This window comes from Balearica regulorum, chromosome 1 (assembly GCF_011004875.1).
Source record: "Balearica regulorum gibbericeps isolate bBalReg1 chromosome 1, bBalReg1.pri, whole genome shotgun sequence".
NCBI lineage: Eukaryota > Metazoa > Chordata > Aves > Gruiformes > Gruidae > Balearica > Balearica regulorum.
In genome coordinates, this window is record NC_046184.1 from 153824585 (window position 1) to 153847954 (window position 23370).

Here is a 23370-nt window from a genome sequence, read left to right on the forward strand (position 1 = left end):
ATTGCAAGACCATTGTACGACTTGTTGCGAAAAGGGACCCAGTGGGAATGGACTGAACCCCATGAAGAAGCATTGCGATTGCTAGTGTTTGAAGCAACTGCCCATCAAGCTCTTGGTCCCATTCACCCCACTGACCCTGTCCATATTGAATGGGGATTTGCCAAGACCGGACTGTCAATACATCTATGGCAAAAGGGTCCTGAGGGACCCACTCGGCCTATCGGGGTCTACTCCCGTAGTTTTAAAGATGCCGAAAAAAGATACACAACCTGGGAAAAGGGCTTGTTTGTAGTCAGTTTAGCCTTGAGAGAGGCTGAACGGACCATTCGGCAACAGCCATTGGTACTTAGAGGCCCCTTTAAGGTAATCAAAATGATTTTAGCAGGAACTCCACCCCCTGACGGGGTGGCTCAGAGAGCCTCTGTGCGGAAATGGTATGCCCAGATAGAACATTATTGTGACATTTTTACAGTGTCTGAGGGAGCCACAAAGAGGTTAACCATCCAAGAAGAGGCGGGCCCAGATAGAGAAACAGCTGAACTTCCTCCTGTAATACAAGTGGCCCCTCCATTTTCCAAGCAGTTGCAGAATGCTTCGTTTACTGATGCCTCCTCTAAGTGAGAAGGAAAAACTTGGAAATATCGAGCTGTAGCACTCCGCGTAGACGCGGATAAACAAATAATCACTGAAGGGGAAGGCAGTGCTCAAGTAGGGGAATTAGTTGCAGCGTGGAGTGTTTTCCAACACTAATCTACCTCTCCTGTCTATATCTATACTGACTCTTATGCTGTATTTAAAGGCTGTACGGAATGGCTTCCATTCTGGGAGCAAAACGAGTGGGAAGTCAACAGGATACCTATATGGCAGAAAGAGAAGTGGCAGGATATCTTGACCACTGCTAGTCAGGGAAAGTTTGTGGTAGCCTGGGTGGCTTCCCATCAACAGGATAATACCCCTGTTACCCAACGGCATGGCAAAGCTGATGAGTTAGCCTGGTTAGCCCCCCTCCAAAACACCCAAATAGCAGAAGACTGGGAGCAATTGTTGGAATGGTTACATGTAAAGAGGAAGCATTCAGGGATCAAAGACCTCTACTGTGAGGTCCAAGCTCGAGGTTGGCCCGTTACTAGGGATGAATGTAAGACTTCTGTGTCCGCTTGCGAAGGATGTCGTACCTGCTTAGAAAGACACCCCTGGAAGACGATCCCCTACACTTGAGGGAGGGGAAAAGGCTGTGGGAAACCTGGCAAGTGGACTATATTGGTCCTTTCCAGAAGTCGGAAGGAAAGCATTATGTGTTGGTTGGAGTGGAGGTAGTGTCAGGGTTGGCCCAAGCTGAAGCATTTGCCAGAGCTACTGGAGAAAACACGGTAAAGGCATTGAAAGAGTGGTTTGGCACCTTCCCCAAACCACGGTCGATTCAGTTGGATAATGGTTCTCACTTTACTGCTAAAATAGTCCAGGAGTGGGCAACTGGGGAAGGAATCTCATGGGTACACCATACTCCGTACTATCCACAGGCGAATGGAATTGTAGAAAGAACTAATGGTTTGTTGAAGCGCTTTCTTAAGCCGCATAAGCCCGGATGGACTGAACGACTATGGGATGCAGTTTCTGGTGTCAACAGTCGTTGGGGAATAAATGGATGCCCAAAAATCACAGCATTTTGTCCAAAGGCTCCAACCATTATGCCAGCCCCATGCAGCTCTGATTATCCCAAGAACCAGTCGCACTTTCCAGGCCAGCCCGTTTTGGTTGAACTCCCCACTGTGGGGGCCGTACCCCTGGTACTGGAAACCCCAATGAATAAGTATGCCTGGAAAGCAAAAGATGCCCATGGGAAGGAACACAAGATTAACACGAGGTGGATTATTCCATCCTTCTAACCACCACACTCTTCCGGTTCCTGGAAGGGAACCGAGTTTATTTTCTTTTCTCTTTCAGGTGAAAGTTCCAGAGCCTGTCTGAAGGAATTCATGAACACTTGAAGTTGCTGATCACCTGCGGAGTTTTGTCAGGGATTATTCTGTTAATCTTTATAGGATGCGCAGTGTACTATCGCAAATGGTGTTTTGGCTGGCCATTATCGCCATCTTTAATATTGGGAGAAACTTCTGCACTCCCCCCTCCTCGGGTAGGGGAGGTGCGGCGCAGTTTCGGCGCGGTTCTGGGACGGGCTGAGTGTCTGGTCGATCGGTTGGTCGGTTGGTCGTTGGTTCGGTAAATTGTTCTCTATTATCACCCATTGTTAATATTTGTTATCAGCACTGTTGTTGATTGTTTTTTTTCCTCTCCCTTGTTGTCCCAGTAAACTGCCCTTATCCCAGCCCTCGAGGCTTTTGCCGTTGTTTTTCCGTTCTCCTCCCCATCCCGCTGGGGAAGGAGTGAGTGAGCGGCCGCGTGGCGCTCAGCTGCCGGCTGGGCCTAAACCACGTCAGTCCTTTTTTGGCGCCCAACGTGGGGCCCGAGGGGTTGTGATAAGGACAAGTCTGACCCAAGTGTGTTAAAGAAAAATTGTCATAAGAATTTATGATGTTATTGAAACAGTCACTGGTCATAATGATGTTCTGTTTGGTTACATGGCTCTGGTTTGTAAACCCGTGTTTACTCTATACAATCCCTGCGGTGCTGTTTATCACCTCTGGGAGAGGGGTTCCTGTTTTCATATTGTTGTATTGTGTGATAATGACTTATGATAAGATATCATCGACAGTCATGAGTCTGAGCTGGTACTTGTACGTAGCATTTCGGTCAGGCCCGTACCTCAGTCAATATCTTTCAGAATTGATTAATAATTGCACCCGATCTATGGGGAAGACGGGGGGGGGGATACCTTCTCCCACTCTTTCACCTCCCCTTTTCCCTTTGGTTGATTACAACAATTTTTGAGAATTTTGAATACCCTTGGAATGTTCAGGCCAGTATATTCCTATTGCTAGGTCTCCTGAATGTTTTCCAACTTCTGTTCAGGGTTAGCAAAAATTGTTTCAAGAATATTACCCAGGGATATTCCCCAAGACTGAATGGTCAGGGCTCCTCAAAATTGTTATGGCAAAATGAATTTGTTATTTTAGGCCAACAAGTAGTAATGCTTTTAATCTTACTAAGTGTTGGGTTTGTAGTGGACCGTTAGGTTTAGAAAGTTGGCCATGGACTACTATCCCCATTTCCCCTGAATGGCTGGTGAGCAACTACAGTGAAATTAAAAATGATACCTATTGGGAAGACAGTACATCACTGCCCTGGCCAGTACGATACCCAACTCATGGAGAACTGTATAGCCTCCAACCACATCAATACTGGAAACTACCTAGCATGATCTAACTGTAAATTGACTTACAGCTATGGTAGTACTTCCACTGGGAGGATGGACTGGAGATGGCGAAATGAAACAGGTGGTATTTGGTATCCGGAGGGATTCTGGTCCCCAGATGGGAGCTTAAGGTTAATGAATTGTTCCTGTTCATATAATAGTTCAGTAGGAGCCTATTACTGTACTAATTGTACTTCGAATAACTCCCCCGTAACCCCCCTGAGTCTGTGGGCACAAGGCAATTATTGGGACAATCCAAAAGGGTCAAACTCATGGAGCCCCTTTGCCAATGGGCATTGTGCTCTGAAGGGACATTATTGGGTATGTGGTCATTCTGCTTATAAACTGTTACTGGCAAATTGGACTGGGGTGTGTTATGTGGGGGCAATTTGCCCCTGGTTTTTCCTACTCCCGGAAAATGAGGGTGATGGGTTGGGTGTTAAGGTATATGATGATCTCAATCGACATCGGCGGTCCATTGATACCTCTATAGCAAGTAGAAGTAGTCAAACCTGGGGCAAAGATGAGTGGACCCCTCGACGTATCATAGAACATTATGGACCTGCCACCTGGAACCCCAATGAGTGGGTTAGTGGTTCTCGAGAACGTATCTACAATTTAAACCGCAGTATTCGACTGCAAGCTGTCCTAGAGATTACTACCAATGAGACAGCCCGTGCTCTTGACCTATTAGCAGACCAAGCCACGCAAATGCGAGCGGCAATATTTCAACATCGTATGGTTCTCAATTACCTGTTAGCCGAAGAAGGGGGCGTCTGTGGTACACTAAATGATTCTAACTGTTGCTTAAAGATTGATGACAATGGGAAAATTGTCAAACAAATTGCCACAGGAATACGGAAGCTGGCCCATGTCCCTGTTCAGACATGGAAAGGCTGGGACATTGACTTATTCTCCTGGCTCCCAGGTGGCCCATGGGTTAAGCGAATCTTATTCTACTTGTTATGTGGTTTTGCCATGCTGATGTTTTTACCATGTATTATTCCATGTTTTATAGAATTGATTCAACTTGTTGTAACCAACATGCAATTTGCAACTACTGTTTCACCCAACGGTGTTAAGCAAATTTGTGCCGTACGTCGATCCACGCTGTCAGTAGTGCGAATTGTATGAGGTGCTCTTTTCCAACCTTTTTCTATATAGCTATCTTTTCTCAAAACCGCCATGGGTCCTGAAGCAATCTTTGAGCCACAGGGTGGTGTGAGAAACCGGACTGAAAGAACTTTAGTCTCAAAGATTGCTTTGCTCAAGTGGGAAACCCCTCCAGCTACTGAGTGCGATAAGGACGATAAGGACGATTGCCGGGTCATCGAGACTTTCAGCCTGCGAAAAACACCTTGCCGAGTCATGCGCCACAGAGTCAGATAACAGTCGTGTGAAGAATGGGGCTGGAACCGTGTGTATGCATGTGCAGGAACGTGGAAGCCGTGTCGTACGTGCCATCGTGAAGACCGCCACCAGTATAAAAGGGGACTGCCAAGATGAGGATGGTGTGCCTTCGCCCACCGCCACAGAACAAGAGGTTTGGACTCTCCCGAGACAGACCTCCGAGACGCTGTGGACCCGCGCTGCACCTTCGTCCATGGGACGCTGTGGACCCGCGTCTTCGTCCGCCGTCGCAGAACGAGAGATTTGGACCCCTTTCCCGCCCACCGAGACACTGTGGATCCGTGGCGGTGACTATTCTTGCGATTCTATCCCGGAGTCTTGCTTGGTTTTCTGTCTTTCCTTTCTGCCCTGTCCTATCGCTCTTATCGGTTACCTTTACCTCTTCTTTTTTACTCTTTCCATAATAAACACTGTTTCTGGTGTACGGCATTTGACCTTGTTTGTGTCTTAATCTCGCTCTTGGGATTGTATCGAAACCTCCCCGATATTGGACTGGGACATTTAAATTGGCGTCACGGACAGGATCCCTTGAAGCGAGAGTGCCGCATTTTACCCTGTTTTGCATAATGCGTGTACCTCTCAGGAACGTAAGGGGGGCAGGCTTGTTGTCTTGTTTGAAACTTGCGTGCTGCCTTCCTGAGAAGACCGCTTCCCCGCTTTGAATAAAAGCTCCTCCTCTCCGGAACGTAAGGGGGTTGGGCTTGTGTTCTGTTGGAGACTTGTGTGCTGAATTCGTGAGACCTCTCAGGAATGTAAGGGGGGCGGGCTTGTTGTTTTGTTTGAAACTTGCGTGCTGCCTTCCTGAGATGACCGCTTCCCTGCTTTAAACAAAATGAGTGGTGATAGAACCGTTCCCTCGGGAAGGGAAGTTTTGTTTGATTTTCTGGAGGAACATAGAGTGCGACCCTCTGTGCCCAGGGTGGACTGGGCTCAGGGAAATTGGCATAATTTGCAGAGCGTGGTTGACTGAATGGGCGCCTTGCACAAAGATGCGAGACTAAGAGCAGGAAAAGGAAAAGCGATTATTTGTGCCGTTCTTGGTGCTAGTTTGGCTGCCACAGTAGAGGCTAGAGATCGTTGCTGTACTGCGGAGTCCCTATCGAATCCCTTCAAAGCCTTACCCGGTCCCTTCAGGGGCAAGTGGCAGAATTAAAAGAACAACTTAAGGCAGAAAAGGATCAAGTGAAACATTTGCAGACTGCCCTTAAGGAGCAGCTCCTTGCGGATACTACCTGCGAGGAAGTTCCCCCAAGATCTGAAATTGGCTACCCCTTTAACGACCTGCAGGCAGCGAAAGAGAAAGTAGAGAAATTAGAACCGCTTTCGCTGCGACCCTTGGTCAAGACCGAGTACATTTATGATGATGAGCAGGACCAGTTCCCCAAGTTACAACCAAGGAAGTCCCTTATACTGCTGTCGAGTTGATGAAACTAAAGAAGGAATTTGGGTGAACCCCTAAGGAATCAGAAACGGAGTATGTGTGGAGAGTGTCACTGTCTGGGGGGGACCAGATTCTATTAAGTGAAAGAGAGGCGGAAGGATATTGGGTACCAGGAGTGTTTTTAACTACTGGGAACTACCACGCCCCCTGGTCTCTGACCCAGTGGGCAGCCTATTGGGCGGGTGGCTTGAACCCCTTGGAGAGGGGGGACCCTCTTGCGATTACGGGGACTGTGGATCAATTAGTAGAGAGTGTGCAGAAGGCAGCTTGTCTGCAGATGATGTATGATTGAAAGTTGGAACCTAGACAGGAGTCCCCAATGATGATGTCAGTAGATCCCGAACGGATGACCCCCCTTATAAGGGGACTCCCCGATTCCTTGAAACCGATTGGTATACAATTACAGGGAAAAATACAAGCAATGCCCCAAGGTGAAAGAGTTGCGGCTGCTTTAGAAGGACTTACACCGCACCGCCGACCCTTGGACAGGAAAATGTGGACCTGGGGGGAGGTAGCCCAAGAACTGATCAATTATGGATGCAAGTATGGCCCTGTTAACCCTCCAACTGCCAAAACAGACCCCAGGGGCTTGAGGCGAGCGGAAGTAAAAATAGTTCCACGCCCCGGGAATGATAGGAGAGTACCTCTCTCCAACCCACCAGGAGGGAGAGACGTCCCGAACAGATGTAATAGTCTGTGGGAGAGGGACAACAGAAGGGGATCCTGTGTGACTTAATGGACGGACTGCCAACAGACAAATTAGAAAAGGTGGTCACAGGATGGCCCACTAAATCGGCAAATGGAGAAGTGTATTTTGAGGATACTACTGCCAGTGCACCCTCCTTGACTGATTTATCAGAAATAAATGCCTCCCAAAACCCAGCGGGAAACTAGATCCTTCGCCCTTCAGTGGTGAGCGGAGGGGCGAAGGTTGGATACGTATCAGACAGCTCACTGAGAATGACCGGGGTGATTTGCTAATTACAGGCCTTGTAGGACCAAAACAAGTTCTGGTCACGTTTTTGATAGATACTGGTGCTCAAATTTCAGCTATTAAAAACAAAAGATGCTGCTAATTGCGGAGTTACATCCTCCAAGCAAACACTGTTCGTGGCAGATGCATTTGGCAATGTTCAACTGCCGGCATTGGCAATGGTCAGCCTGCGTCTGCCGGGAGAAGATAGTGCCACTACAGTGGCTATGGTTGTGGGAGAGCTTCCATTCAACCTCTTGGGACTTGATGTTCTGAAAGGGAAGACCTGGATTGATATCAAAGGGAGACAGTGGTCATTTGGCTCCCCCACTGCAGATATTCAGCTGCTACAAGCTGCACCACTACTTCCCCCTTTGAAGCTTACAAATGTTAAGCCTTATCCGATACCTTTGGGGGCCAGAGAGGGAATAACACCTGTATTAGAAGACTTAAAAGGACAAGGTATTGTGATTCCGACCCACTCTCCTTTTAACTCTCCAGTGTGGCCGGTACGAAAACCTAATGGCACATGGAGATTAACTGTAGATTATCGCAGGCTCAATGCAAATACTGGTCCATTGACAGCAGCGGTACCAAACATTGCCGAGCTTATAACTACAATCCAGGAACGAGGCCACCCGGTCATGGTGACAGTGGATGTTAAAGACATGTTTTTTATGGTTCCCCTGCAGCCTAAGGACCAAGATCGCTTTGCTTTTACGTGGGAAGGCCAACAATCCACTTTCACCCGACTCCCACAGGGATATAAGCATTTCCCCGCTCTAGCCCACCACGCGTTAGCACAGGAGCTAGAGGTAGTCCAAGCAGAGAAGGAAATCAGTGTTTACCAATATATCGATGACATTCTTGTGGGAGGGGATGAAATAGAGAAAGTTTGGATAACTCAGGATAATATAATTTCCCACTTTTAGAAAGTTTGGGGTTGAAAATTCCACCAGAGAAGATACAAACACCCTCAAATGAGGTAAAGTTTTTAGGAATCTGGTGGAAAGGAGGAATGACATGCATGCCATCGGACACCCTTTCCTCATTAGATCACATTAAAATGCCAGAGTCGAAAAAGGATTTGCAACATGTAGTAGGATTACTTGTGTTTTAGAGTAAGCATATTCCTGATTTTTCGATTATTGCAAGACCATTGTACGACTTGTTGCGAAAAGGGACCCAGTGGGAATGGACTGAACCCCATGAAGAAGCATTGCGATTGCTAGTGTTTGAAGCAACTGCCCATCAAGCTCTTGGTCCCATTCACCCCACTGACCCTGTCCATATTGAATGGGGATTTGCCAAGACCGGACTGTCAATACATCTATGGCAAAAGGGTCCTGAGGGACCCACTCGGCCTATCGGGGTCTACTCCCGTAGTTTTAAAGATGCCGAAAAAAGATACACAACCTGGGAAAAGGGCTTGTTTGTAGTCAGTTTAGCCTTGAGAGAGGCTGAACGGACCATTCGGCAACAGCCATTGGTACTTAGAGGCCCCTTTAAGGTAATCAAAATGATTTTAGCAGGAACTCCACCCCCTGACGGGGTGGCTCAGAGAGCCTCTGTGCGGAAATGGTATGCCCAGATAGAACATTATTGTGACATTTTTACAGTGTCTGAGGGAGCCACAAAGAGGTTAACCATCCAAGAAGAGGCGGGCCCAGATAGAGAAACAGCTGAACTTCCTCCTGTAATACAAGTGGCCCCTCCATTTTCCAAGCAGTTGCAGAATGCTTCGTTTACTGATGCCTCCTCTAAGTGAGAAGGAAAAACTTGGAAATATCGAGCTGTAGCACTCCGCGTAGACGCGGATAAACAAATAATCACTGAAGGGGAAGGCAGTGCTCAAGTAGGGGAATTAGTTGCAGCGTGGAGTGTTTTCCAACACTAATCTACCTCTCCTGTCTATATCTATACTGACTCTTATGCTGTATTTAAAGGCTGTACGGAATGGCTTCCATTCTGGGAGCAAAACGAGTGGGAAGTCAACAGGATACCTATATGGCAGAAAGAGAAGTGGCAGGATATCTTGACCACTGCTAGTCAGGGAAAGTTTGTGGTAGCCTGGGTGGCTTCCCATCAACAGGATAATACCCCTGTTACCCAACGGCATGGCAAAGCTGATGAGTTAGCCTGGTTAGCCCCCCTCCAAAACACCCAAATAGCAGAAGACTGGGAGCAATTGTTGGAATGGTTACATGTAAAGAGGAAGCATTCAGGGATCAAAGACCTCTACTGTGAGGTCCAAGCTCGAGGTTGGCCCGTTACTAGGGATGAATGTAAGACTTCTGTGTCCGCTTGCGAAGGATGTCGTACCTGCTTAGAAAGACACCCCCTGGAAGACGATCCCCTACACTTGAGGGAGGGGAAAAGGCTGTGGGAAACCTGGCAAGTGGACTATATTGGTCCTTTCCAGAAGTCGGAAGGAAAGCATTATGTGTTGGTTGGAGTGGAGGTAGTGTCAGGGTTGGCCCAAGCTGAAGCATTTGCCAGAGCTACTGGAGAAAACACGGTAAAGGCATTGAAAGAGTGGTTTGGCACCTTCCCCAAACCACGGTCGATTCAGTTGGATAATGGTTCTCACTTTACTGCTAAAATAGTCCAGGAGTGGGCAACTGGGGAAGGAATCTCATGGGTACACCATACTCCGTACTATCCACAGGCGAATGGAATTGTAGAAAGAACTAATGGTTTGTTGAAGCGCTTTCTTAAGCCGCATAAGCCCGGATGGACTGAACGTCTATGGGATGCAGTTACTGGTGTCAACAGTCGTTGGGGAATAAATGGATGCCCAAAAATCACAGCATTTTGTCCAAAGGCTCCAACCATTATGCCAGCCCCATGCAGCTCTGATTATCCCAAGAACCAGTCGCACTTTCCAGGCCAGCCCGTTTTGGTTGAACTCCCCACTGTGGGGGCCGTACCCCTGGTACTGGAAACCCCAATGAATAAGTATGCCTGGAAAGCAAAAGATGCCCATGGGAAGGAACACAAGATTAACACGAGGTGGATTATTCCATCCTTCTAACCACCACACTCTTCCGGTTCCTGGAAGGGAACCGAGTTTATTTTCTTTTCTCTTTCAGGTGAAAGTTCCAGAGCCTGTCTGAAGGAATTCATGAACACTTGAAGTTGCTGATCACCTGCGGAGTTTTGTCAGGGATTATTCTGTTAATCTTTATAGGATGCGCAGTGTACTATCGCAAATGGTGTTTTGGCTGGCCATTATCGCCATCTTTAATATTGGGAGAAACTTCTGCACTCCCCCCTCCTCGGGTAGGGGAGGTGCGGCGCAGTTTCGGCGCGGTTCTGGGACGGGCTGAGTGTCTGGTCGATCGGTTGGTCGGTTGGTCGTTGGTTCGGTAAATTGTTCTCTATTATCACCCATTGTTAATATTTGTTATCAGCACTGTTGTTGATTGTTTTTTTTCCTCTCCCTTGTTGTCCCAGTAAACTGCCCTTATCCCAGCCCTCGAGGCTTTTGCCGTTGTTTTTCCGTTCTCCTCCCCATCCCGCTGGGGAAGGAGTGAGTGAGCGGCCGCGTGGCGCTCAGCTGCCGGCTGGGCCTAAACCACGTCAGTCCTTTTTGGCGCCCAACGTGGGGCCCGAGGGGTTGTGATAAGGACAAGTCTGACCCAAGTGTGTTAAAGAAAAATTGTCATAAGAATTTATGATGTTATTGAAACAGTCACTGGTCATAATGATGTTCTGTTTGGTTACATGGCTCTGGTTTGTAAACCCGTGTTTACTCTATACAATCCCTGCGGTGCTGTTTATCACCTCTGGGAGAGGGGTTCCTGTTTTCATATTGTTGTATTGTGTGATAATGACTTATGATAAGATATCATCGACAGTCATGAGTCTGAGCTGGTACTTGTACGTAGCATTTCGGTCAGGCCCGTACCTCAGTCAATATCTTTCAGAATTGATTAATAATTGCACCCGATCTATGGGGAAGACGGGGGGGGGGATACCTTCTCCCACTCTTTCACCTCCCCTTTTCCCTTTTGGTTGATTACAACAATTTTTGAGAATTTTGAATACCCTTGGAATGTTCAGGCCAGTATATTCCTATTGCTAGGTCTCCTGAATGTTTTCCAACTTCTGTTCAGGGTTAGCAAAAATTGTTTCAAGAATATTACCCAGGGATATTCCCCAAGACTGAATGGTCAGGGCTCCTCAAAATTGTTATGGCAAAATGAATTTGTTATTTTAGGCCAACAAGTAGTAATGCTTTTAATCTTACTAAGTGTTGGGTTTGTAGTGGACCGTTAGGTTTAGAAAGTTGGCCATGGACTACTATCCCCATTTCCCCTGAATGGCTGGTGAGCAACTACAGTGAAATTAAAAATGATACCTATTGGGAAGACAGTACATCACTGCCCTGGCCAGTACGATACCCAACTCATGGAGAACTGTATAGCCTCCAACCACATCAATACTGGAAACTACCTAGCATGATCTAACTGTAAATTGACTTACAGCTATGGTAGTACTTCCACTGGGAGGATGGACTGGAGATGGCGAAATGAAACAGGTGGTATTTGGTATCCGGAGGGATTCTGGTCCCCAGATGGGAGCTTAAGGTTAATGAATTGTTCCTGTTCATATAATAGTTCAGTAGGAGCCTATTACTGTACTAATTGTACTTCGAATAACTCCCCCGTAACCCCCCTGAGTCTGTGGGCACAAGGCAATTATTGGGACAATCCAAAAGGGTCAAACTCATGGAGCCCCTTTGCCAATGGGCATTGTGCTCTGAAGGGACATTATTGGGTATGTGGTCATTCTGCTTATAAACTGTTACTGGCAAATTGGACTGGGGTGTGTTATGTGGGGGCAATTTGCCCCTGGTTTTTCCTACTCCCGGAAAATGAGGGTGATGGGTTGGGTGTTAAGGTATATGATGATCTCAATCGACATCGGCGGTCCATTGATACCTCTATAGCAAGTAGAAGTAGTCAAACCTGGGGCAAAGATGAGTGGACCCCTCGACGTATCATAGAACATTATGGACCTGCCACCTGGAACCCCAATGAGTGGGTTAGTGGTTCTCGAGAACGTATCTACAATTTAAACCGCAGTATTCGACTGCAAGCTGTCCTAGAGATTACTACCAATGAGACAGCCCGTGCTCTTGACCTATTAGCAGACCAAGCCACGCAAATGCGAGCGGCAATATTTCAACATCGTATGGTTCTCAATTACCTGTTAGCCGAAGAAGGGGGCGTCTGTGGTACACTAAATGATTCTAACTGTTGCTTAAAGATTGATGACAATGGGAAAATTGTCAAACAAATTGCCACAGGAATACGGAAGCTGGCCCATGTCCCTGTTCAGACATGGAAAGGCTGGGACATTGACTTATTCTCCTGGCTCCCAGGTGGCCCATGGGTTAAGCGAATCTTATTCTACTTGTTATGTGGTTTTGCCATGCTGATGTTTTTACCATGTATTATTCCATGTTTTATAGAATTGATTCAACTTGTTGTAACCAACATGCAATTTGCAACTACTGTTTCACCCAACGGTGTTAAGCAAATTTGTGCCGTACGTCGATCCACGCTGTCAGTAGTGCGAATTGTATGAGGTGCTCTTTTCCAACCTTTTTCTATATAGCTATCTTTTCTCAAAACCGCCATGGGTCCTGAAGCAATCTTTGAGCCACAGGGTGGTGTGAGAAACCGGACTGAAAGAACTTTAGTCTCAAAGATTGCTTTGCTCAAGTGGGAAACCCCTCCAGCTACTGAGTGCGATAAGGACGATAAGGACGATTGCCGGGTCATCGAGACTTTCAGCCTGCGAAAAACACCTTGCCGAGTCATGCGCCACAGAGTCAGATAACAGTCGTGTGAAGAATGGGGCTGGAACCGTGTGTATGCATGTGCAGGAACGTGGAAGCCGTGTCGTACGTGCCATCGTGAAGACCGCCACCAGTATAAAAGGGGACTGCCAAGATGAGGATGGTGTGCCTTCGCCCACCGCCACAGAACAAGAGGTTTGGACTCTCCCGAGACGGACCTCCGAGACGCTGTGGACCCGCGCTGCACCTTCGTCCATGGGACGCTGTGGACCCGCGTCTTCGTCCGCCGTCGCAGAACGAGAGATTTGGACCCCTTTCCCGCCCACCGAGACACTGTGGATCCGTGGCGGTGACTATTCTTGCGATTCTATCCCGGAGTCTTGCTTGGTTTTCTGTCTTTCCTTTCTGCCCTGTCCTATCGCTCTTATCGGTTACCTTTACCTCTTCTTTTTTACTCTTTCCATAATAAACACTGTTTCTGGTGTACGGCATTTGACCTTGTTTGTGTCTTAATCTCGCTCTTGGGATTGTATCGAAACCTCCCCGATATTGGACTGGGACATTTAAATTGGCGTCACGGACAGGATCCCTTGAAGCGAGAGTGCCGCATTTTACCCTGTTTTGCATAATGCGTGTACCTCTCAGGAACGTAAGGGGGGCAGGCTTGTTGTCTTGTTTGAAACTTGCGTGCTGCCTTCCTGAGAAGACCGCTTCCCCGCTTTGAATAAAAGCTCCTCCTCTCTGGAACGTAAGGGGGTTGGGCTTGTGTTCTTTTGGAGACTTGTGTGCTGAATTCGTGAGACCTCTCAGGAATGTAAGGGGGGCGGGCTTGTTGTTTTGTTTGAAACTTGCGTGCTGCCTTCCTGAGATGACCGCTTCCCTGCTTTAAACAAAATGAGTGGTGATAGAACCGTTCCCTCGGGAAGGGAAGTTTTGTTTGATTTTCTGGAGGAACATAGAGTGCGACCCTCTGTGCCCAGGGTGGACTGGGCTCAGGGAAATTGGCATAATTTGCAGAGCGTGGTTGACTGAATGGGCGCCTTGCACAAAGATGCGAGACTAAGAGTAGGAAAAGGAAAAGCGATTATTTGTGCCGTTCTTGGTGCTAGTTTGGCTGCCACAGTAGAGGCTAGAGATCGTTGCTGTACTGCGGAGTCCCTATCGAATCCCTTCAAAGCCTTACCCGGTCCCTTCAGGGGCAAGTGGCAGAATTAAAAGAACAACTTAAGGCAGAAAAGGATCAAGTGAAACATTTGCAGACTGCCCTTAAGGAGCAGCTCCTTGCGGATACTACCTGCGAGGAAGTTCCCCCAAGATCTGAAATTGGCTACCCCTTTAACGACCTGCAGGCAGCGAAAGAGAAAGTAGAGAAATTAGAACCGCTTTCGCTGCGACCCTTGGTCAAGACCGAGTACATTTATGATGATGAGCAGGACCAGTTCCCCCAAGTTACAACCAAGGAAGTCCCTTATACTGCTGTCGAGTTGATGAAACTAAAGAAGGAATTTGGGTGAACCCCTAAGGAATCAGAAACGGAGTATGTGTGGAGAGTGTCACTGTCTGGGGGGGACCAGATTCTATTAAGTGAAAGAGAGGCGGAAGGATATTGGGTACCAGGAGTGTTTTTAACTACTGGGAACTACCACGCCCCCTGGTCTCTGACCCAGTGGGCAGCCTATTGGGCGGGTGGCTTGAACCCCTTGGAGAGGGGGGACCCTCTTGCGATTACGGGGACTGTGGATCAATTAGTAGAGAGTGTGCAGAAGGCAGCTTGTCTGCAGATGATGTATGATTGAAAGTTGGAACCTAGACAGGAGTCCCCAATGATGATGTCAGTAGATCCCGAACGGATGACCCCCCTTATAAGGGGACTCCCCGATTCCTTGAAACCGATTGGTATACAATTACAGGGAAAAATACAAGCAATGCCCCAAGGTGAAAGAGTTGCGGCTGCTTTAGAAGGACTTACACCGCACCGCCGACCCTTGGACAGGAAAATGTGGACCTGGGGGGAGGTAGCCCAAGAACTGATCAATTATGGATGCAAGTATGGCCCTGTTAACCCTCCAACTGCCAAAACAGACCCCAGGGGCTTGAGGCGAGCGGAAGTAAAAATAGTTCCACGCCCCGGGAATGATAGGAGAGTACCTCTCTCCAACCCACCAGGAGGGAGAGACTTCCCGAACAGATGTAATAGTCTGTGGGAGAGGGACAACAGAAGGGGATCCTGTGTGACTTAATGGACGGACTGCCAACAGACAAATTAGAAAAGGTGGTCACAGGATGGCCCACTAAATCGGCAAATGGAGAAGTGTATTTTGAGGATACTACTGCCAGTGCACCCTCCTTGACTGATTTATCAGAAATAAATGCCTCCCAAAACCCAGCGGGAAACTAGATCCTTCGCCCTTCAGTGGTGAGCGGAGGGGCGAAGGTTGGATACGTATCAGACAGCTCACTGAGAATGACTGGGGTGATTTGCTAATTACAGGCCTTGTAGGACCAAAACAAGTTCTGGTCACGTTTTTGATAGATACTGGTGCTCAAATTTCAGCTATTAAAAACAAAAGATGCTGCTAATTGCGGAGTTACATCCTCCAAGCAAACACTGTTCGTGGCAGATGCATTTGGCAATGTTCAACTGCCGGCATTGGCAATGGTCAGCCTGCGTCTGCCGGGAGAAGATAGTGCCACTACAGTGGCTATGGTTGTGGGAGAGCTTCCATTCAACCTCTTGGGACTTGATGTTCTGAAAGGGAAGACCTGGATTGATATCAAAGGGAGACAGTGGTCATTTGGCTCCCCCACTGCAGATATTCAGCTGCTACAAGCTGCACCACTACTTCCCCCTTTGAAGCTTACAAATGTTAAGCCTTATCCGATACCTTTGGGGGCCAGAGAGGGAATAACACCTGTATTAGAAGACTTAAAAGGACAAGGTATTGTGATTCCGACCCACTCTCCTTTTAACTCTCCAGTGTGGCCGGTACGAAAACCTAATGGCACATGGAGATTAACTGTAGATTATCGCAGGCTCAATGCAAATACTGGTCCATTGACAGCAGCGGTACCAAACATTGCCGAGCTTATAACTACAATCCAGGAACGAGGCCACCCGGTCATGGTGACAGTGGATGTTAAAGACATGTTTTTTATGGTTCCCCTGCAGCCTAAGGACCAAGATCGCTTTGCTTTTACGTGGGAAGGCCAACAATCCACTTTCACCCGACTCCCACAGGGATATAAGCATTTCCCCGCTCTAGCCCACCACGCGTTAGCGCAGGAGCTAGAGGTAGTCCAAGCAGAGAAGGAAATCAGTGTTTACCAATATATCGATGACATTCTTGTGGGAGGGGATGAAATAGAGAAAGTTTGGATAACTCAGGATAATATAATTTCCCACTTTTAGAAAGTTTGGGGTTGAAAATTCCACCGGAGAAGATACAAACACCCTCAAATGAGGTAAAGTTTTTAGGAATCTGGTGGAAAGGAGGAATGACATGCATGCCATCGGACACCCTTTCCTCATTAGATCACATTAAAATGCCAGAGTCGAAAAAGGATTTGCAACATGTATTAGGATTACTTGTGTTTTAGAGTAAGCATATTCCTGATTTTTCGATTATTGCAAGACCATTGTACGACTTGTTGCGAAAAGGGACCCAGTGGGAATGGACTGAACCCCATGAAGAAGCATTGCGATTGCTAGTGTTTGAAGCAACTGCCCATCAAGCTCTTGGTCCCATTCACCCCACTGACCCTGTCCATATTGAATGGGGATTTGCCAAGACCGGACTGTCAATACATCTATGGCAAAAGGGTCCTGAGGGACCCACTCGGCCTATCGGGGTCTACTCCCGTAGTTTTAAAGATGCCGAAAAAAGATACACAACCTGGGAAAAGGGCTTGTTTGTAGTCAGTTTAGCCTTGAGAGAGGCTGAACGGACCATTCGGCAACAGCCATTGGTACTTAGAGGCCCCTTTAAGGTAATCAAAATGATTTTAGCAGGAACTCCACCCCCTGACGGGGTGGCTCAGAGAGCCTCTGTGCGGAAATGGTATGCCCAGATAGAACATTATTGTGACATTTTTACAGTGTCTGAGGGAGCCACAAAGAGGTTAACCATCCAAGAAGAGGCGGGCCCAGATAGAGAAACAGCTGAACTTCCTCCTGTAATACAAGTGGCCCCTCCATTTTCCAAGCAGTTGCAGAATGCTTCGTTTACTGATGCCTCCTCTAAGTGAGAAGGAAAAACTTGGAAATATCGAGCTGTAGCACTCCGCGTAGACGCGGATAAACAAATAATCACTGAAGGGGAAGGCAGTGCTCAAGTAGGGGAATTAGTTGCAGCGTGGAGTGTTTTCCAACACTAATCTACCTCTCCTGTCTATATCTATACTGACTCTTATGCTGTATTTAAAGGCTGTACGGAATGGCTTCCATTCTGGGAGCAAAACGAGTGGGAAGTCAACAGGATACCTATATGGCAGAAAGAGAAGTGGCAGGATATCTTGACCACTGCTAGTCAGGGAAAGTTTGTGGTAGCCTGGGTGGCTTCCCATCAACAGGATAATACCCCTGTTACCCAACGGCATGGCAAAGCTGATGAGTTAGCCTGGTTAGCCCCCCTCCAAAACACCCAAATAGCAGAAGACTGGGAGCAATTGTTGGAATGGTTACATGTAAAGAGGAAGCATTCAGGGATCAAAGACCTCTACTGTGAGGTCCAAGCTCGAGGTTGGCCCGTTACTAGGGATGAATGTAAGACTTCTGTGTCCGCTTGCGAAGGATGTCGTACCTGCTTAGAAAGACACCCCCTGGAAGACGATCCCCTACACTTGAGGGAGGGGAAAAGGCTGTGGGAAACCTGGCAAGTGGACTATATTGGTCCTTTCCAGAAGTCGGAAGGAAAGCATTATGTGTTGGTTGGAGTGGAGGTAGTGTCAGGGTTGGCCCAAGCTGAAGCATTTGCCAGAGCTACTGGAGAAAACACGGTAAAGGCATTGAAAGAGTGGTTTGGCACCTTCCCCAAACCACGGTCGATTCAGTTGGATAATGGTTCTCACTTTACTGCTAAAATAGTCCAGGAGTGGGCAACTGGGGAAGGAATCTCATGGGTACACCATACTCCGTACTATCCACAGGCGAATGGAATTGTAGAAAGAACTAATGGTTTGTTGAAGCGCTTTCTTAAGCCGCATAAGCCCGGATGGACTGAACGTCTATGGGATGCAGTTACTGGTGTCAACAGTCGTTGGGGAATAAATGGATGCCCAAAAATCACAGCATTTTGTCCAAAGGCTCCAACCATTATGCCAGCCCCATGCAGCTCTGATTATCCCAAGAACCAGTCGCACTTTCCAGGCCAGCCCGTTTTGGTTGAACTCCCCACTGTGGGGGCCGTACCCCTGGTACTGGAAACCCCAATGAATAAGTATGCCTGGAAAGCAAAAGATGCCCATGGGAAGGAACACAAGATTAACACGAGGTGGATTATTCCATCCTTCTAACCACCACACTCTTCCGGTTCCTGGAAGGGAACCGAGTTTATTTTCTTTTCTCTTTCAGGTGAAAGTTCCAGAGCCTGTCTGAAGGAATTCATGAACACTTGAAGTTGCTGATCACCTGCGGAGTTTTGTCAGGGATTATTCTGTTAATCTTTATAGGATGCGCAGTGTACTATCGCAAATGGTGTTTTGGCTGGCCATTATCGCCATCTTTAATATTGGGAGAAACTTCTGCACTCCCCCCTCCTCGGGTAGGGGAGGTGCGGCGCAGTTTCGGCGCGGTTCTGGGACGGGCTGAGTGTCTGGTCGATCGGTTGGTCGGTTGGTCGTTGGTTCGGTAAATTGTTCTCTATTATCACCCATTGTTAATATTTGTTATCAGCACTGTTGTTGATTGTTTTTTTTTCCTCTCCCTTGTTGTCCCAGTAAACTGCCCTTATCCCAGCCCTCGAGGCTTTTGCCGTTGTTTTTCCGTTCTCCTCCCCATCCCGCTGGGGAAGGAGTGAGTGAGCGGCCGCGTGGCGCTCAGCTGCCGGCTGGGCCTAAACCACGTCAGTCCTTTTTGGCGCCCAACGTGGGGCCCGAGGGGTTGTGATAAGGACAAGTCTGACCCAAGTGTGTTAAAGAAAAATTGTCATAAGAATTTATGATGTTATTGAAACAGTCACTGGTCATAATGATGTTCTGTTTGGTTACATGGCTCTGGTTTGTAAACCCGTGTTTACTCTATACAATCCCTGCGGTGCTGTTTATCACCTCTGGGAGAGGGGTTCCTGTTTTCATATTGTTGTATTGTGTGATAATGACTTATGATAAGATATCATCGACAGTCATGAGTCTGAGCTGGTACTTGTACGTAGCATTTCGGTCAGGCCCGTACCTCAGTCAATATCTTTCAGAATTGATTAATAATTGCACCCGATCTATGGGGAAGACGGGGGGGGGGATACCTTCTCCCACTCTTTCACCTCCCCTTTTCCCTTTTGGTTGATTACAACAATTTTTGAGAATTTTGAATACCCTTGGAATGTTCAGGCCAGTATATTCCTATTGCTAGGTCTCCTGAATGTTTTCCAACTTCTGTTCAGGGTTAGCAAAAATTGTTTCAAGAATATTACCCAGGGATATTCCCCAAGACTGAATGGTCAGGGCTCCTCAAAATTGTTATGGCAAAATGAATTTGTTATTTTAGGCCAACAAGTAGTAATGCTTTTAATCTTACTAAGTGTTGGGTTTGTAGTGGACCGTTAGGTTTAGAAAGTTGGCCATGGACTACTATCCCCATTTCCCCTGAATGGCTGGTGAGCAACTACAGTGAAATTAAAAATGATACCTATTGGGAAGACAGTACATCACTGCCCTGGCCAGTACGATACCCAACTCATGGAGAACTGTATAGCCTCCAACCACATCAATACTGGAAACTACCTAGCATGATCTAACTGTAAATTGACTTACAGCTATGGTAGTACTTCCACTGGGAGGATGGACTGGAGATGGCGAAATGAAACAGGTGGTATTTGGTATCCGGAGGGATTCTGGTCCCCAGATGGGAGCTTAAGGTTAATGAATTGTTCCTGTTCATATAATAGTTCAGTAGGAGCCTATTACTGTACTAATTGTACTTCGAATAACTCCCCCGTAACCCCCCTGAGTCTGTGGGCACAAGGCAATTATTGGGACAATCCAAAAGGGTCAAACTCATGGAGCCCCTTTGCCAATGGGCATTGTGCTCTGAAGGGACATTATTGGGTATGTGGTCATTCTGCTTATAAACTGTTACTGGCAAATTGGACTGGGGTGTGTTATGTGGGGGCAATTTGCCCCTGGTTTTTCCTACTCCCGGAAAATGAGGGTGATGGGTTGGGTGTTAAGGTATATGATGATCTCAATCGACATCGGCGGTCCATTGATACCTCTATAGCAAGTAGAAGTAGTCAAACCTGGGGCAAAGATGAGTGGACCCCTCGACGTATCATAGAACATTATGGACCTGCCACCTGGAACCCCAATGAGTGGGTTAGTGGTTCTCGAGAACGTATCTACAATTTAAACCGCAGTATTCGACTGCAAGCTGTCCTAGAGATTACTACCAATGAGACAGCCCGTGCTCTTGACCTATTAGCAGACCAAGCCACGCAAATGCGAGCGGCAATATTTCAACATCGTATGGTTCTCAATTACCTGTTAGCCGAAGAAGGGGGCGTCTGTGGTACACTAAATGATTCTAACTGTTGCTTAAAGATTGATGACAATGGGAAAATTGTCAAACAAATTGCCACAGGAATACGGAAGCTGGCCCATGTCCCTGTTCAGACATGGAAAGGCTGGGACATTGACTTATTCTCCTGGCTCCCAGGTGGCCCATGGGTTAAGCGAATCTTATTCTACTTGTTATGTGGTTTTGCCATGCTGATGTTTTTACCATGTATTATTCCATGTTTTATAGAATTGATTCAACTTGTTGTAACCAACATGCAATTTGCAACTACTGTTTCACCCAACGGTGTTAAGCAAATTTGTGCCGTACGTCGATCCACGCTGTCAGTAGTGCGAATTGTATGAGGTGCTCTTTTCCAACCTTTTTCTATATAGCTATCTTTTCTCAAAACCGCCATGGGTCCTGAAGCAATCTTTGAGCCACAGGGTGGTGTGAGAAACCGGACTGAAAGAACTTTAGTCTCAAAGATTGCTTTGCTCAAGTGGGAAACCCCTCCAGCTACTGAGTGCGATAAGGACGATAAGGACGATTGCCGGGTCATCGAGACTTTCAGCCTGCGAAAAACACCTTGCCGAGTCATGCGCCACAGAGTCAGATAACAGTCGTGTGAAGAATGGGGCTGGAACCGTGTGTATGCATGTGCAGGAACGTGGAAGCCGTGTCGTACGTGCCATCGTGAAGACCGCCACCAGTATAAAAGGGGACTGCCAAGATGAGGATGGTGTGCCTTCGCCCACCGCCACAGAACAAGAGGTTTGGACTCTCCCGAGACGGACCTCCGAGACGCTGTGGACCCGCGCTGCACCTTCGTCCATGGGACGCTGTGGACCCGCGTCTTCGTCCGCCGTCGCAGAACGAGAGATTTGGACCCCTTTCCCGCCCACCGAGACACTGTGGATCCGTGGCGGTGACTATTCTTGCGATTCTATCCCGGAGTCTTGCTTGGTTTTCTGTCTTTCCTTTCTGCCCTGTCCTATCGCTCTTATCGGTTACCTTTACCTCTTCTTTTTTACTCTTTCCATAATAAACACTGTTTCTGGTGTACGGCATTTGACCTTGTTTGTGTCTTAATCTCGCTCTTGGGATTGTATCGAAACCTCCCCGATATTGGATCGGGACACCCGACTAGCCCCTTTTTATGGTGAGCGTGATGTCACATGGTATGGGATAGCCCCCAGCCAGCTTGGGTCACCTGTCCTGGCTCCTTGTGAAATTAACTCTATCCTTGCCAGAACCAGGACAACATGGTAAACTACTCAGTGTTAGCCACTAAAGAAAATGCTGTAAGCAACTCTTTGGCACAATGGAAACAAAACTCAAGGTTATATTGACCTGCAATTCCTCCTGCCCACCACTACAAAGGAGGACACCCTCACAGCTGGCAGTGGATTGTGATTCACAACACCGTTGTGGGGCTGAAAAGTAGCACTGCCTTCATTTACCAGAGATAAGAACTTGGGCACAGAGTGATTAACTGACCTGCCCCAAACCACAGACCTGTGGGAAAGGTTTTGGTTAGAAGGGAGAGCTGGAGGTCCCTGCTCCAACCCAGCACCTGGAGCTACAGCAAGTTGCTCAAGGCCTTGCCTAGTCAAGCTTTGAAAATCCCGAAGGAAGGAGATTTCCTCTCTTGCAAAGGCAAACTGTGGTGAAGTTAAAGACCAGTCTCTGGCATTCCTGATCCCCTGGCATAATGCAGAATCCTCCTCCTGAACAGCTCATCTGAAAGTGGTGTTGCTAGCTTCTGACCTTCCAATCACAGGACCAAACCCATGGTAGGCACCAAGGCCCAGAGCTTACAGACTCATTTACCATTGACTATTTTATGCCACTTAGCATTAGTTCTGAATAATTATATTCATGCTCACTAAAAAAAAAAGGCATGCATGTTAGGTTTTCCCTAGCCTCCTCTTACTCAATTCCAGGGCAAACACTGAATGAAAGTTCAAGTATCTCACTTTTGCTCCAGGGTAGCCAGGAATACCATGTGGTCCTTGATCACCAGGTTCTCCTTTCCTCCCAGGCTGGCCAGGGGTTCCTGGAAAGCCAGGAGGGCCAGGGTGGCCAGTAGAGCCCCTTCTGATTTCATCACCCACAAGGCATTTACTGCAATCCCCTTCTTCACCTAAGGAAAGGATTGGAAAGAGAAGAAAGAATGCTCTGTCACAACAAATAGAGGTTCAGTTGTATCCATTTTATATAGAGACTTGAGAATACTTGAGTAGTTTCTCAAATACTTGAGAAAAGTACTTCTTTTTTTCTTACAAGAAACTAACACAATGTTTCCTTGTTGTGTTAGCCCCAGATCAAACTCGTCGGTCCTCAAGCATGTCATAGTTCAATAAACTCAGACTGAATACAATGGGAGCTTTACACAAAGCATAACAGCAGATCATCTATCGAGTCACCTGCTATAACCTACCTTTAGGTCCTTTTTGTCCTCTTGGCCCAGGGAAACCTTGTATGCCAAGTCTACCTGGTGTCCCCTCCTGTCCTTTTAATCCAAAGAGAGAACCTAGAAGTTTAATTAAATAAAAATATAAATTAATCCACTGTAGATTTACTTTTCTTCTCTTTCCTCCCTATTCCTTTGAGCTGCACTGCATCTGCCCTTTTCTGTTTCCCCTAATTGTCATTTACTGTCTAACACAGCCTGTTGTTACCTATTCCCTGCTCTCTTCCTCCCTCTCTCTTC

The 23370-nt window shown here is 47.3% G+C and overlaps 1 protein-coding gene and 2 pseudogenes across 4 annotated transcripts in view; 2 read left to right on the forward strand and 1 right to left on the reverse strand.

The window, feature by feature from the left end:
• The window catches only part of COL4A2 (collagen type IV alpha 2 chain), a 185211-nt gene that overhangs the window by 50168 nt on the left and 111673 nt on the right, over positions 1-23370 (reverse strand). For all 4 annotated transcript variants that reach the window (XM_075740268.1, XM_075740258.1, XM_075740275.1 and 1 more), the window contains 2 exons: positions 23098-23190; positions 22634-22800 (listed from right to left, as the gene is read on the reverse strand). In XM_075740268.1, the coding sequence (XP_075596383.1) occupies positions 22634-22800; positions 23098-23190 (260 nt within the window). The remainder of the gene's footprint in view (positions 1-22633; positions 22801-23097; positions 23191-23370) is intronic.
• LOC142600002 (uncharacterized) lies at positions 4499-7058 on the forward strand (annotated as a pseudogene).
• On the forward strand, positions 12784-21586 carry LOC142600003 (uncharacterized; annotated as a pseudogene).